General features: G+C 40.3%; 1 protein-coding gene across 1 annotated transcript; it reads left to right on the forward strand.

Annotated features, from left to right (window-relative positions):
• Positions 1-7,952: 7,952 nt before the first annotated feature.
• LOC119413155 (probable G-protein coupled receptor 21) lies at positions 7,953-9,017 on the forward strand. Its single transcript, XM_037680174.1, has one exon. The coding sequence runs from the start codon at positions 7,953-7,955 to the stop codon at positions 9,015-9,017; it is 1,065 nt and encodes a 354-aa protein (XP_037536102.1).
• Positions 9,018-13,558: the final 4,541 nt, after the last annotated feature.

Consider the following 13,558-nt stretch of genomic DNA (forward strand, 5'->3'; position numbering starts at 1 on the left):
AAAAACACCTCTGTGTGGTGTTTTAATCAGCCAAAGGGGATCCAAGCCACTTCATTACTTATTGACCTCCACAGACTGCCAGAATTAAATTCAAGCCCCCGATGCTCCGTACGGAGCGACATCTGTCTCTGCAGGCAGCAGTTTGAACTTATAAAGGCTCCTGCTCCGTATCGAACACACCTCGCTCGTGTTGTATCTGCTCCACTTGAACTGTCGGTCACGTCTTCTTCTGTTCTCAAGTTTGAATTGACGCTAAAAGAATAACGTGGTGCCGTTTGGCCTCCTTTTAAAGAGTTTAAAGGCAGATCTCACCTTATCAGGTCAAAACCCGCTGTTTTACAAATGTAACTACGATTTTTAGAATTAAAGAACTTATGTACCGTATTTTCTGCTGTCACACCGCCCTATAAGTCGCATCAGTCCAAATATGTCTAATAAAGTGGAAATATCCATAAAAACATCCCTTCGCCGTATAAGTCGCATCTATTATGCGTCATCGCTGACTATTTTTTAGTTGTGACATATCCACAAAATTTTGGACTGACCTTGAATCTTACATTTTTCGATCAACTAAAATTGCATGTTCAAATCTCCAAAATATTATTTGCTACTACAGTAACTCTGAAAATTGTAAATTTGAACATATACAGTGCCTTGCGAAAGTGTTCGACCCCCTTGAACTTTTCAAACTTTTGCCACATTTCAGGCTTCAAACATAAAGATATAAAATTTACCTTTTTTGTGAAGAATCAACAAGTGGGACACAATCGTGAAGTGGAATGAAATTTATTGGATGTGTCAAACTTTTTTAACAAATAAAAAACTGAAAAGTGGGGCGTGCAGTATTATTGGGCCCCTTTACTTTCAGTGCAGCAAACTCACTCCAGAAGTTCAGTGAGGATCTATGAATGATCCAATGTTGTCCCAAATGACTGATGATGATCAATAGAATCCACCTGTGTGTAATCAAGTCTCCATATAAATGCACCTGCTCTGTGATAGTCTCAGGGTTCTGTTCAAAGTGCAGAGAGCATCATGAAGACCAAGGAACACACCAGGCAGGTCCGAGATACTGTTGTGGAGAAGTTTAAAGCCGGATTTGGATACAAAAAGATTTCCCAAGCTTTAAACATCCCAAGGAACACTGTGCAAGCAATCATATTGAAATGGAAGGAGTATGAGACCACTGCAAATCTACCAAGACCTGGCCGTCCCTCTAAACTTTCATCTGGAACAAGGAGAAGACTGATCAGAGATGCAGCCAAGAGGCCCATGATCACTCTGGATGAACTGCAGAGATCTACAGCTGAGGTGGGAGAGTCTGTCCATAGGACAACAATCAGTCGTACACTGCACAAATCTGGCCTTTATGGAAGAGTGGCAAGAAGAAAGCCATTTCTCAAAGATATCCATAAAAAGTGTTGTTTAAAGTTTGACACAAGCACCTGAGAGACACCAAACATGTGGAAGAAGGTGCTCTGGTCACATGAAACCAAAATCAAACTGTTTGGCCACAATGCAAAACAATATGTTTGTTTGGCGTAAAAGCAACACAGCTCATCACCCTGAACACACCATCCCCACTGTCAAACATGGTGGTGGCAGCATCATGGTTTGGGTCTGCTTTTCATCAGCAGGGACAGAGAAGATGGTCAGAATTGATGGGAAGATGGATGGAGCCAAATACAGGACCATTCTGGAAGAAAACCTGTTTGAGTCTGCAAGAGACCTGAGACTGGGACGGAGATTTATCTTCCAACAAGACAATGATCCAAAACATGAAGACAAATCTACAATGGAATGGTTCACAAATAAACGTATCCAGGTGTTGGAATGGCCAAGTCAAAGTCCAGACCTGAATCCAATCGAGAATCTGTGGAAAGAGCTGAAGACTGCTGTTCACAAACGCTCTCCATCCAACCTCACTGAGCTCGAGCTGGTTTGCAAAGAAGAATGGGCAGAACTTCAGTCTCCATGTTCAGAACTGATTATAGAGACATACCCCAAGAGACTTGCAGCTGGAACTGCAGCAAAAGGCGGAGCTACAAAGTATTAACACAAGGGGGCCGAATAATATTGCACGCCCTTTTCAGTTTTTTATTTGTTAAAAAAGTTTGACACATCCAATAAATTTCATTCCACTTCACGATTGTGTCCCACTTGTTGTTGATTCTTCACAAAAACTTAAAATTTTATATCTTTATGTTTGAAGCCTGAAATGTGGCTAAAGGTTGAAAAGTTCAAGGGGCTGAATACTTTCGCAAGGCACTATACTTAATTTTATACGCAAAATTTTTCATCCACAAACAAAAATTTGCAAACTCGATACCAAATTTTATTCATTTTCAATCAGAACTAAAATATCTGATTGATTCCCTTAAATTGATTAATAATAAAAAAAAGCTATTTAGTTTCTTTCTTATTACAAATTATATTTTCCCGAATCCTCTGACTAAATTTTTATATTATTTTCATTTTCTGTTTTTTTTAAATTCTTTATCCTTTTCTTTCTAGTCTATTCTTAAATAGTATTCCTGATTATCTTGTATAATTTGTTTTACAACAGACTCGGTTCACAAGTCTTGTCACTGTTTTCGAGGTGCTGTTTGTTAATTACTATACCTGTTTGTTTTGTATATTGTGTTCAATAAAGTTAGAAAGAAAAAAAAAACGCGTCACCGCTGACAACCCGGAAATGTGGGCTGGTGTTGTGCCAAAAGTCGATTGGCTGCCAAATGGCGGCCATGGGAGCATGCGCGGGAGGACTTGCCATGCATTTCTTGGAAATTTAACAATATAGTCACCTAAAAACAATTATTTATTTGCTCGACATTATAGAAAAGTTGTGTCTCAGTTGAACTTTTACTTAATAAATGCACGTTAAAGGTCAAATCAGCTGCATTTCGCCAGGGCGGTGCAGCAAAATGAAGCTGATTTGACGGTTGCTCCAAGCGAGCTGGACGAAGGTGGCAGTTTATGGCAAGCCGATTGTGTCATTAATAGCCACTTATACCCATTACATGACACACCGGCATGCCATACTATTCGAGTGCCATCTAGCGGCTGAAAATGGTAGTGTTCAATATTTTCAGTCAGAATGAATGAAAACTGTCGTATCTCAGCCAAAAACTGTTTTATAAATATGGGAAAAAAACATAAACAAGTCGATTTGGCGTATAAGTTGCAGGGCGTGTAAATTATGCCAAAAAACGTGATTTATAAACTGAAAAATACGGTACTACAGTTTGCACAAGCTTCAAGGTACTTGTGTTTTTTTTTTTTTTACACGGATTATTTCCAACCAGATCTTTCAAAGTAAACATACAAAGTAAGGAGCAAGATTTGGGGCAACTGGATGTAATCTAATCTGAACACGATGTTTAGGTTCGTGTTGAGCAGATTTTTTTAACTTCTATGAAAGGATGAACAAACTTTAACGCGCTGATGATGGTTACAGATTTGTTACTCATCTCTCTCGTCTTTAATGCCAGAGTTTTAAAACTAAGAGGGGAACAAACGTGAGAAAAAGTTTATTTGTGTTTGTTTTAAAACTTTGCACATTTTTATGATCTGCATGGACTAAAACTAGTTGTAGCTATATGTAGATAAATATGAACCGTTTAAAAAAAATCTTTAATAATAAAAATATTTGAGGGAAAAAAACTAATTGTATTTGTGGTGTTGGTAAATTTGCAGATCAGAAAGTGGATGAGAAATAAGCAGTGAGGCGTTTTTAGGCTCGTTTCTTTCTTTAGGACTAAAGTTTCACCTCTCGGCTTTATGTCCGGTTGTTAACAATTAAAAGTTAATAAAAATTAAACATATCACCCGCTGCCTCTCGTGCCACATCTTTAGACAGTTCCTGTTTTGTTGAAAAATAACGGAGTTGCAGCCATTTTTAGTGAGAATTTGTAAAAACTGTGACGATCACCTGAGAGCACGTGAATAACTCTCAGCTACTACCACACCAAATATTAGGTCAATATCAGTAAAATATTAATGATTTATAGTCTTTTAGTGTTCACTAATATCAGTTAGCTGTGGCGGCCATCGTTAATTGGGTTGTTTCCAAATATTAATGAGTTGTTCGTTGATTACGTTATGAGAATTTCAGTTTGAGATATTTTGCTAACGGACACAGAGGTGACTTCAAACAGTTAATGGAAAAATCACAGTTTATTAGCACTCAGTCAGAATATGTGTTGCAGGACAATGTCAGCTACTCCCACACCAAAGTCTGAGTCTCTATCTGTAAAAGTTGCTGCGTTACAGAACAACAGTCCGGCTCTTCTTTGCTCAGACCCTCAGGTCTCCTCGGCAGCAGGCTCGTCGTCACATGCTCTCTGTTCCAGTCACAAGGAGGCTTTTCCTGTCAGCCTTCCTGCCGGGGAGAAGGTGAAAGTCAGTGTGCGACCCCCACAGCAGAAACCGAGCTGTTCTGCCTCATAAGTTGACCCCTGACCTTGAAAATAAAACAAATTCCAACAAAAAGGCCAGCAGCCTCCTCGCCCACCTCAGTGCTCACCATATGGTAAAAAAAAAAAAAGTTTAAAAAAATGTCTAAATGCTGCTTCTGTTTTTTCCCTGAAAGCCGAGAAGAGAAACAATGTTCTCACTGTTTTCTTCAAATCAACACAGATGTTGTAAAACCAGCAAATGTTGTTTAAACATCGTTATGAAGCATGAGCTTCTCGTTTTGTTCTGTAAGGTCAAGACCGTTCAAATTTTTGATTTTGCAGTTTATGTTCAGCAGCACGTTGGTGCATTTGGTAGAGCCTCTAAGTGAGAAGGTTGCCGGATCAAATCCTGGCCTTTTTGGGTGGAGTTTGCATGTTGTCTCCGTGCATGCGTGGGTTTTCTCCGGGTGCTCCGGTTTCCTCCCACAGATCCAAAACATGCATGTTAGATCGGTGACTCTAAATTGTCTCTAGGTGAGAGAGAGAGTGAATGGTTGTCTCGTTGGTCTCTATGTGTCCCTGTGATGGACTGGAGACCTGTCCAGGGTGTCCCCCGCCTCTCGCCCAGTGACTGCTGGATATGGGCACCAGTGACCCCCGCGACCTTAAAAGGAAGAAACGGGTAAAGATGATGGATGGATGTTTTTCTTTTTTGGACTCTTGATTTCTATCCGTTCCTGATCTTTTCTTCATTGTTGCAAACTTTTAAATTTGGCAGCTAGGCTTCCGTTTGGTTCCTAAAGACGTTTCCTTTCTCATCCTAGGAGCTTTTTCAACTTTAAGCTGAAAGAAGCAACATTTAAACGGTGTCAGGTTATTAATTTTGTGAGTTGAAACTTAATCCTAACAAATTATATTGATGACAACTGGACTTTTTTTGTCCTGCGTGACTGAGAATTGACACTAGGAAAATAACACCAGCTTTCATTTATTCCTCTTGGTTTTTATGTGGGTTATAAAGAGCAAACGTGAGTAGACAGTATCTTACCTGCAGGAGTCAGAATGATCTCAGTTTGGAAAATCGAGGGACATTTTCTTGGGAGAGGGGGAAGCTCACATCTGATTAGAGCAAGACTCAAAAGAGGGATTTTTAACCATCTAGAACACAATTTATATGATTTATGAGAATGCGTTAATAAATACATTTTTCACCTCAACACTTTGTATGGGACGGTGTTTTGCTTGTCTCAACAGTACCTTTGTGTCACTAAGCTAACTGCTTTTTGTTAAGAGCGGTCTGCCACAAAGACACAGTCTGTTCCCATTTATTTAATTCAGTTTTTGAAACAGTCTGACTGATAGAAATTTTTATTTTAGCTCTAATAGAGTCATTCTAAATGATCCAGAAGGCCTGGAAAACTAGAAGGCATCTTTAAATGATTACGTTTGCCTTTTTGGAGACAAAATACAAATAAATTAAACCTTTACACTGCACTCTTTGTGACGGTGTTTGTATGCTTTTGCTATGTTTCACGTCAAAATAAAACTAATGTATTTAAAAATACAATATACAAAAAAATACACATTCTAAGACGCAGATACATTTGTTGGTACTCTTACAGCTCATTGAAATAATGCTTAAGTTCAACAAAGTTCAGTCAGGTCATCTGGACAATTTCTTTTTTTTTTTTTTGCCGAGACATTTCATCTCTCATCCAAAGGACTTCTTCAGTCCGAAGAGCCACAAACAAACTGGAGTCCCACAAATACCACACTCCCATAATGGAAAAAACGAGTTTTCTGGTGATAAGATGGTTTCTGGGGCCCGCCCTCTCCCCCGTCAACTCCTCTGAAGCAGCCATTCCAAAATGGTTCAAAACACCAAATGTCATGTTGGACTCCTGGCAAGGACCAATGCAAACATGTTCCTGTTTGTAGTTTTCTACATTCGCCTTATGATCTAGCTGTTTTCGTTACTTTTTTGCCATCTTATTTGTAAAAAATAAATAAATAAATAAATCTGTATGCCTTTTTTATACCTGTCCATTGTTGTCATCTTTCTTTGTTGAAATCAGGTCTCTCTTGTAAATGAGTCCTCGAGGCTCAATGGGATTAACCTGTCTAAATAAAGGTTGAATGAAATGTTCAATAATCCAGATACACAAATCCAACAATTTTCAGTCAGGTCAATGTAATGCTTAAGTTATTATAAAAAAGTGATTTAATTAAAAGCAACTATATCTTAAGCTTAGGTTAATTATAGATTATGAGGCTACAAGTCCAAGCAGCTTCATGCTCATCCTACCATAGCTGCCAATAGTATTAAAAGCAGAAAGTTCAGGACACTGTGGTCAACCTCTCAGGAGGTGGACGCAAGAAAAAAATGCATCCCCAGGTTGATCAGATGGATCGTGTAGTGGGTAGAAAACAAGCAAACAAGAAAACCATTTACAAACACTGCAAGTAAACTGAAAGGTTAAGCTACGTTATTTTCTAACTGCATCACATTTGGAATCATGATGGGTTCCATGGAAGAAGACCCAGGAGGCTCGAATACAGTAAAAAAAACACAAAAACTTCCTGTTTGGCTTAATGTAATTCCGTTTTTTCTAATGTGATTCTGTTTTTTCTAATGTGATTCTGTTTTTTCAAATGTAATTCTGTTTTTTCTAATGTGATTCTGTTTTTTCTAATGTTGTTCATTACACCTTAGGGCCACCGTAGTACGGCAAAAGGAGCAAAAATGAATGTGAAAACGGCTGTGTGAGACAAAGTGGGAGGAGGGGAGGCAAAGAGTGAGATCAAGAGAAGGGGGAGGAGAGGAAAGCATTGTTGGCAGAGCTACATCTTCAGTCTGCCTCGACTACAGCAGAGAGGCAGCTCACCGCCTGCCTCTTCCTTTCACACACTCTGGAAGTCATCCAGCTGCCCCTCAGCCTCGTGGAGCTCCACGAGGAAACGATCCTGGAGACGTGAGCCCTCATCCTTCAGGACTCCTGCTCTGTGGCTCTGAAGATGCTTTTGTCTTGACTTTGTCTGAATCGACACTCGGTGTGAGGAACATGCCGGGACCTTAAAGCTTTGTTCTTTTCACCTCCTTTTTCTTGTTGCCGGCACTGAAGGGTCAGAGTGGACGTCTGTTTCTTGGTGGCTTTGTTTCGGATCAGAGTGCTTACCTCAGGATCCGTAGTGGACCGAGGAGGAGGTATGGTAAACAGCTGTGAGGGGACATAGCACTGCAGCATCAGACCGGCATCTATTGTATTGTGGTGGGCATTTTCTCACCCTTTTTCCCACCTCTTGCAGTTGCACACATATTTCACACCCAGCAGGAGTCTGGCTGCATCATGTGCACTCTTGGATGACGGCCACTGTACCGACCGGCTCCTTGACTGCTGAGCGAGAAAAGATGCTGATTTAAGAAGAGCGGGAGGCGCGGTTTGTTTTCTAAATAACAAACAGGACCGACAAGTTCAGGATTTCAGAAAATGGCACTTTGCTTGACAGGATGATGGCTGCTCCAAGCTGAAACTGACCCTTCTCCATGGTTCAAACATGAACTCGTCTTTTGATGCGAACCAAAGCGGTTCTTCCTTGTTCTGCCTACTGGGAGTTGTTAATTATTCTCCCGGTCTGGAAACCTGCTTGCTGGAGGTGGCCATCATCCTCTTCCTCGCTGTGCTCATCATCGCTGGGAACCTAGTGGTGATTTTTGTCTTCCACTGCGCTCCGTTGCTGCATCACCATACCACCGGCCACTTCATCCAGACCATGGCGTATGCCGACCTGCTGGTGGGCGTCAGCTGCCTGGTGCCCTCGCTGTCTCTCCTCCACCTGCTCCGAGGCCTGAATGAGGAGCTCACCTGCAAGATGTTTGGCTACATCATTTCTGTGCTGAAGAGCGTTTCCATGGCGTCCCTGGCGTGCATTAGTGTGGACCGCTACATCGCCATCACCCGACCGCTGTCGTACACCACACTGGTGACACCGTGTCGGCTGAGGGTGTGCATCGTCCTCATCTGGGTTTACTCTGGTCTGATATTCCTGCCATCATTTTTTAACTGGGGGAAGCCAGGGTACCACGGGGACATATTTCAGTGGTGCGCAGACTCATGGAAGACCAACCCCAGGTTTAGCACCTTCATCGTGGTGGCGCTGTATGCGCCGGCAGCGCTCACGGTCTGCTTCACTTACTGGAGTATATTCCGGATCTGCCGCCAGCACACCAAGGAGATCACAAAACGCCATGCTCGCTTCAGCTCGGAGGGCAACCACGGCGAGCGGGGAGAGCGGTGCGAAGGCTGCACGGACAAACGATACGCCATGGTGCTGTTCCGCATCACCAGCGTCTTCTACGTGCTGTGGATGCCGTACATCCTCTACTTCCTCCTGGAGAGTGCCGGGCTGTATCAACACGCCGCGGCGTCCTTCCTCACAACATGGCTGGCCATCAGCAACAGCTTCTGCAACTGTCTCATCTACAGCCTGTCCAACAGCGTGTTCCGGAAGGGGCTCGGCAGTCTCTTCGGCTCATTGTTTCCGGCCTGTTTTAGCTGCGCAGGCACCAAAAAGACCCTGCCGCCCGTCAGCCTGCGAACGGACACTCGCTGCCCGGTGTGAGGTCTGAATTCAACAGATTTGGTTCAGTCCATTTGAGCTTCGGAGTGAGATGCAGGTTGTTTCGGTCCCCAGAGTGAAATACCTTGTGGACCCCCTGCATGGAGCAGTGAGGTGCCTGTGCAAGTGCCTGCTGGTTCTGTTAAAAGTAAATTACGTGGGAAAAGGCAGCAAAGTTCAGCTACTCATTGTGGAGCTAGAGGATGTGGCGAAATGGAGTCTTATGCTGGAGAAGAAAGTCGAACATTAGAAACATTGTTATCATTGAGTATTTATGAACACTTTTGCACTTTTAAGATCTCCGAGATGGAAGAAAAAAACACAATCTGTGTTGTCTGATGCAAAAAAATAAAACAAAAGAGACAAAGTAAGGATCTTTAGTCTGATTCAAAAATCTGCCGAGTGTTTTTAGGGTAGAATTAAATGTTGCAAAAAAAATGGGAACCACTTGAACATGTTGCCTGCTCTGTCTGAAAATGATCATTTAATCGACCCGTTGGGGAGTTTAAGGTGTTTTTTCAGAGGAAACAGAGCAGTCTGTTGGAGCTGTCTTCTTTTTTAAAAAGTTTTTGGTGGTAGAAGGAATTTCAGGGTGTGGGGTTGTGTGAAAAGTTGGTTTATGAATTAGCTTTACTTTCTGAGACAGCAGAAAACCTGGGGCAATGCTCTGTCAGCAGGTTTTTTTGTTTATACCGTCAGCGAGGAGACAGATAATGGTATTTAGAAGAAGAGATTCATTCTTGGGTTTATCAGAGGCGCTTTGTTCGGCTGATCAGAACAAAAATTGTGTCTCACTGCAGTCAGCGGGTGTTTTTTTAAAAATAGTTAACCCATGACTGTTCCAGTGCTTATAATGAAGCTTCTGTCAGCTGGGACAATAGATTCTGACTTTAACGGAAAAGCATTTGTTTTAAATAAAGGTACTTCAGTGCACGATTCTCCAATTTTTGCCACCATTTTTGATTTGCTTTGGAGAAACGCATGCATCAACACGTGCAGCTCGATCAGAACAGTGTGGTGCTCATCCATAGACAACGGGATCTGGGCGAAGCGAGTAAAGAAACCGTCGCTCTTTGGAGCTCTACAGCTCAGAAAATCAAAAACATCGTTCAAAAATGACAAAAATCACAAAAATCACAAAAATTAGACTACATTTTGATGTTTTTAATAGTTTCAACACATTCACAGTTAAATGACGATTTTACCGCAGAATGTTCAAGTTAGAGTAATGATGTCACACATTGTAGCTTTTAACCCGTCTGAACTTTTACTAACTCTTTTCATTTCCAAGCATTTCAGAAGGTATGTAAGTTCAGTCATCCAGGTATCATCCGTGCATTTTAGACGTAAACAGTTTGTGCATCAAGACGTTGGGAGTTTTGTCTTCTTTCACTGCTGCAGGACTTTTCTCACCAATCATTCCTCACAAAAACAATTCACTTCAAATCTGCACGGTGGGTCTTTTTAACGTGCCCTGTCTCCTACGTGACACTGTACAGACACAAGAGTTCACGTGAGTGACCGTCAGACTTCTGTCGCACACGGTTCAGGAAGTTTTAATCGACGACTCGTGGTTTTTGCACAGTAACTGTTTCAGGCTTATATTTTAGCCTGTATTTCTTACTGTCTTTAAGTCAGGGAGTGACAGATACAGACGAGGGGTTACCAAGGTGATCTTGGTTCTTGTTATACTTTTTATTCAGGTTCTTATTGCAAATGTTAAGTTTTAAACGTTAGATGCCTCAACATTTCTTCAGGAACAATCTAGGTTGAACAATTCTCTTTTCTGGGTTGAATAACTCAAGTTTGATCATTTTGAATTGATTGTGATTAATTTTAGGTTTTCAGACACACGACGACGACTGCACCTAAACTCTCACCGACTTCCATCGTACCCGAGTTCACAATTTTCTTTTCGAAACTGGAATTTATCTCCTGCATAAAAATAAATTTCCATTAAGGTTAATGGAAATAAATATTGTTGGACTTTAAATCAGTAGCTGCTTTGACGCCGATCAGAGTTTCTTCCAACAACTTTTTGATTATAACTTTATTGCTTGTTTTGTTTTGTATTATTTCTTCTCTGATTAGTGTAAAACAGAAAAACAAGCCTTGCAATCCCAACTTTAGCGTTCGAAAGGGCTTAAAATGATGGCAACTTGAGGCTTTTCGTCCTCGTTTAGGTGCTTTGAGATAGTTTCTGTTATAAGAGAAGCAAACTGGGATCTTTCTGGGATTTTTGGCCCCAGATTTAATGCAGATCGACTGAGACAATGATGACTGCAGACATCTTGTGCTGGTGAGGGTAATTTATTTTTTCACAGGAGCTCTGACATTCTGCCCTTGAGACTGAACCAGTTTTTTTTTATGGAGCTGGGTGACAGAAAATGTTTTTATACACTGAAAAATAACCTTTAAGAAGTGGTCTGGATGTAAAGGCAGAAGAAAATTATGCTTCTGAGAGTTTTCTTTCTCCTGAATTTGATGCATTTGCAGTTTAAACACGGAGCAACAAAAAGAGCCTTTTATGGGTGCACATTTTAAACATTTTTACATGAGACTGTTTAAAGATGAACTTCTTACGGGTTTAATGTATTAATGTATGCAGAATGTTTAAAGTAAAATTCAGCACTTGCTCAAAATCTGTAGCATTTGAAATGTGCGTATTTAGAATTAAAACAATGCAGCTATTGGATGTTTAGTAACATTTCTGTGAGGTTTCAGTAAATATCTTTTCATATTTTTGTGATTCTTTTTATAAAAACAATGTGTCAGAAACAAAATTATTATCTTTTCTCTGATCATTGATGCAAAGTATGAAATCCAACATAAAACCTGAACTTTAGCCAACACTGCAGCTTGAAAGAGTTTTTCCCAGTATTTATTTTAGATGTATTGATGTGACATTCTGAAACGCGGGTGTGCACTCAATGTAAACAAAGCACTTTTATCAGCGTACTTTACTCAGCAGATCTGAGCGTCAATACGTACCAACACTGAGGTCTTCATTCCAAATGGCTCGTCCAAGGATGACGCCGTGTTTGACCTCATTTCAGTCTCTTCTGCTGTGAATGTAGATAAACAAACGTGATTGTTTTTTTTTTTTTGCTTGCAGATTTTCAAGTTAAGCACACACTGATGTGTCTTTGCAGGATTTATTTTTTCATCATATTCGTGATTTTGCAATGAGATCTTTTAAACTGCGGCACAACAAACCCCAATTTGTGCTTCTTATTGATCACAGCAGAATGCAAAAGGATAAAACCAGAATAATTACTGGATTCTTCTCTTTAATAAACCCTGTCATAATTGAGCTAAAATTGAAGAATAGATGCTAAAAATCAAATAAATGAAAGGGCTTTTTTCTTCTAAGTAAAATGTAGTTTTTCTTAATTAATTTGTAAGAAAATGTTTTGTAATGTTTCTAATAATTTTGCATTTTGATGTAATTTTCGAAGTGGAAGCTGCCGTAAAACTAGAATATTAAAAAAAAATTTTGCATCTTGCATACCTGTGCTATAACCAGTTGAATCAGTCCATAATACAACAAATTGAATTAAATCTAAATAAAACTAAAGCTGACTTGCAGAAGGTACAAATGCTTAAAAGAAACAATTTTCCCACAGTGTTTAATAATAAAAATAAAACACATTTTTCTAAATACTTTAAAAGTTGATTAAACACACGTCGCTCGCCTTTTTGCATGCAAATGTTTAAACAGACTTTGTGTAATCTGGTAGCCCTCAGGGCGTGTGTTGGGCATGACTTTCAGCTACCACCGCACCAAAGTTTAGCTCAATATCTATACATTTAAATGAGCTATGTTTGTGTCGGCTAACGATCAGCTGTGGCAGCCATCTTGAACTGAGCTGCCTCTGAGAGTTGACTTTTTTCAGTGGGTTAAATTAAAGCCCATCGTGAGGTTAATGAGATATTTTACTAACAGACACACAGCAATTACAGCACACGATTTCCCACTTTTCATGACCTTCGTCGAGAATCAGATTTATGGGGAGTTTTTCACATTTTTTTTGTGACGCTGCATCAAATATCTGCTCTTCGTTGGAGACAGTTGTTTTATCTTCTTGCTCACGTTTGACACCTTCAGTGAAACATGTACAGATTTTAGTAAACATCTGGTCGCTGTTGGGCTAACTGTTGTTAAACGGTTCATTATAAAATGAACTGAACATGTTTTATTTCATTGTGACTTTAAAATATTCATATTTATATCCGTGCGTGCGTTTGTCACCTCACAAGGGCAAACGCTGCTCTGAGATCAGGTTTCTGCACGGGTGGAGACGTTTATTTAAAAATACCAGTTAACTTAAAAAAATTAACCTTTTTCTTAACCTCTGAAAATATATTTCTATTAACTGGTACGTGTAAACTGAACCCATTAAACAAGAGTTTTTTTATATAAAGGATATTATCAACAAACTGTAAATGGTTCTGGTTCCGTCTGGGTCCATGTTTGTGCCTCGTGCTGCTGCTGAGAGAACATTTCTTGTCTTTGCTCCTGATTGTTGCGTCAGGCGCCTGAT

Source organism: Nematolebias whitei, chromosome 8 (genome assembly GCF_014905685.2).
Source record: "Nematolebias whitei isolate Nwh7 chromosome 8, NemWhi1, whole genome shotgun sequence".
Taxonomy (NCBI): Eukaryota; Metazoa; Chordata; class Actinopteri; order Cyprinodontiformes; family Rivulidae; genus Nematolebias; species Nematolebias whitei.

Excerpts from the sequence above, each read along its gene's own strand:
- LOC119413155 (XM_037680174.1), top strand. The coding sequence starts at position 7,953 with ATGAACTCGTCTTTTGATGCGAACCAAAGCGGTTCTTCCTTGTTCTGC.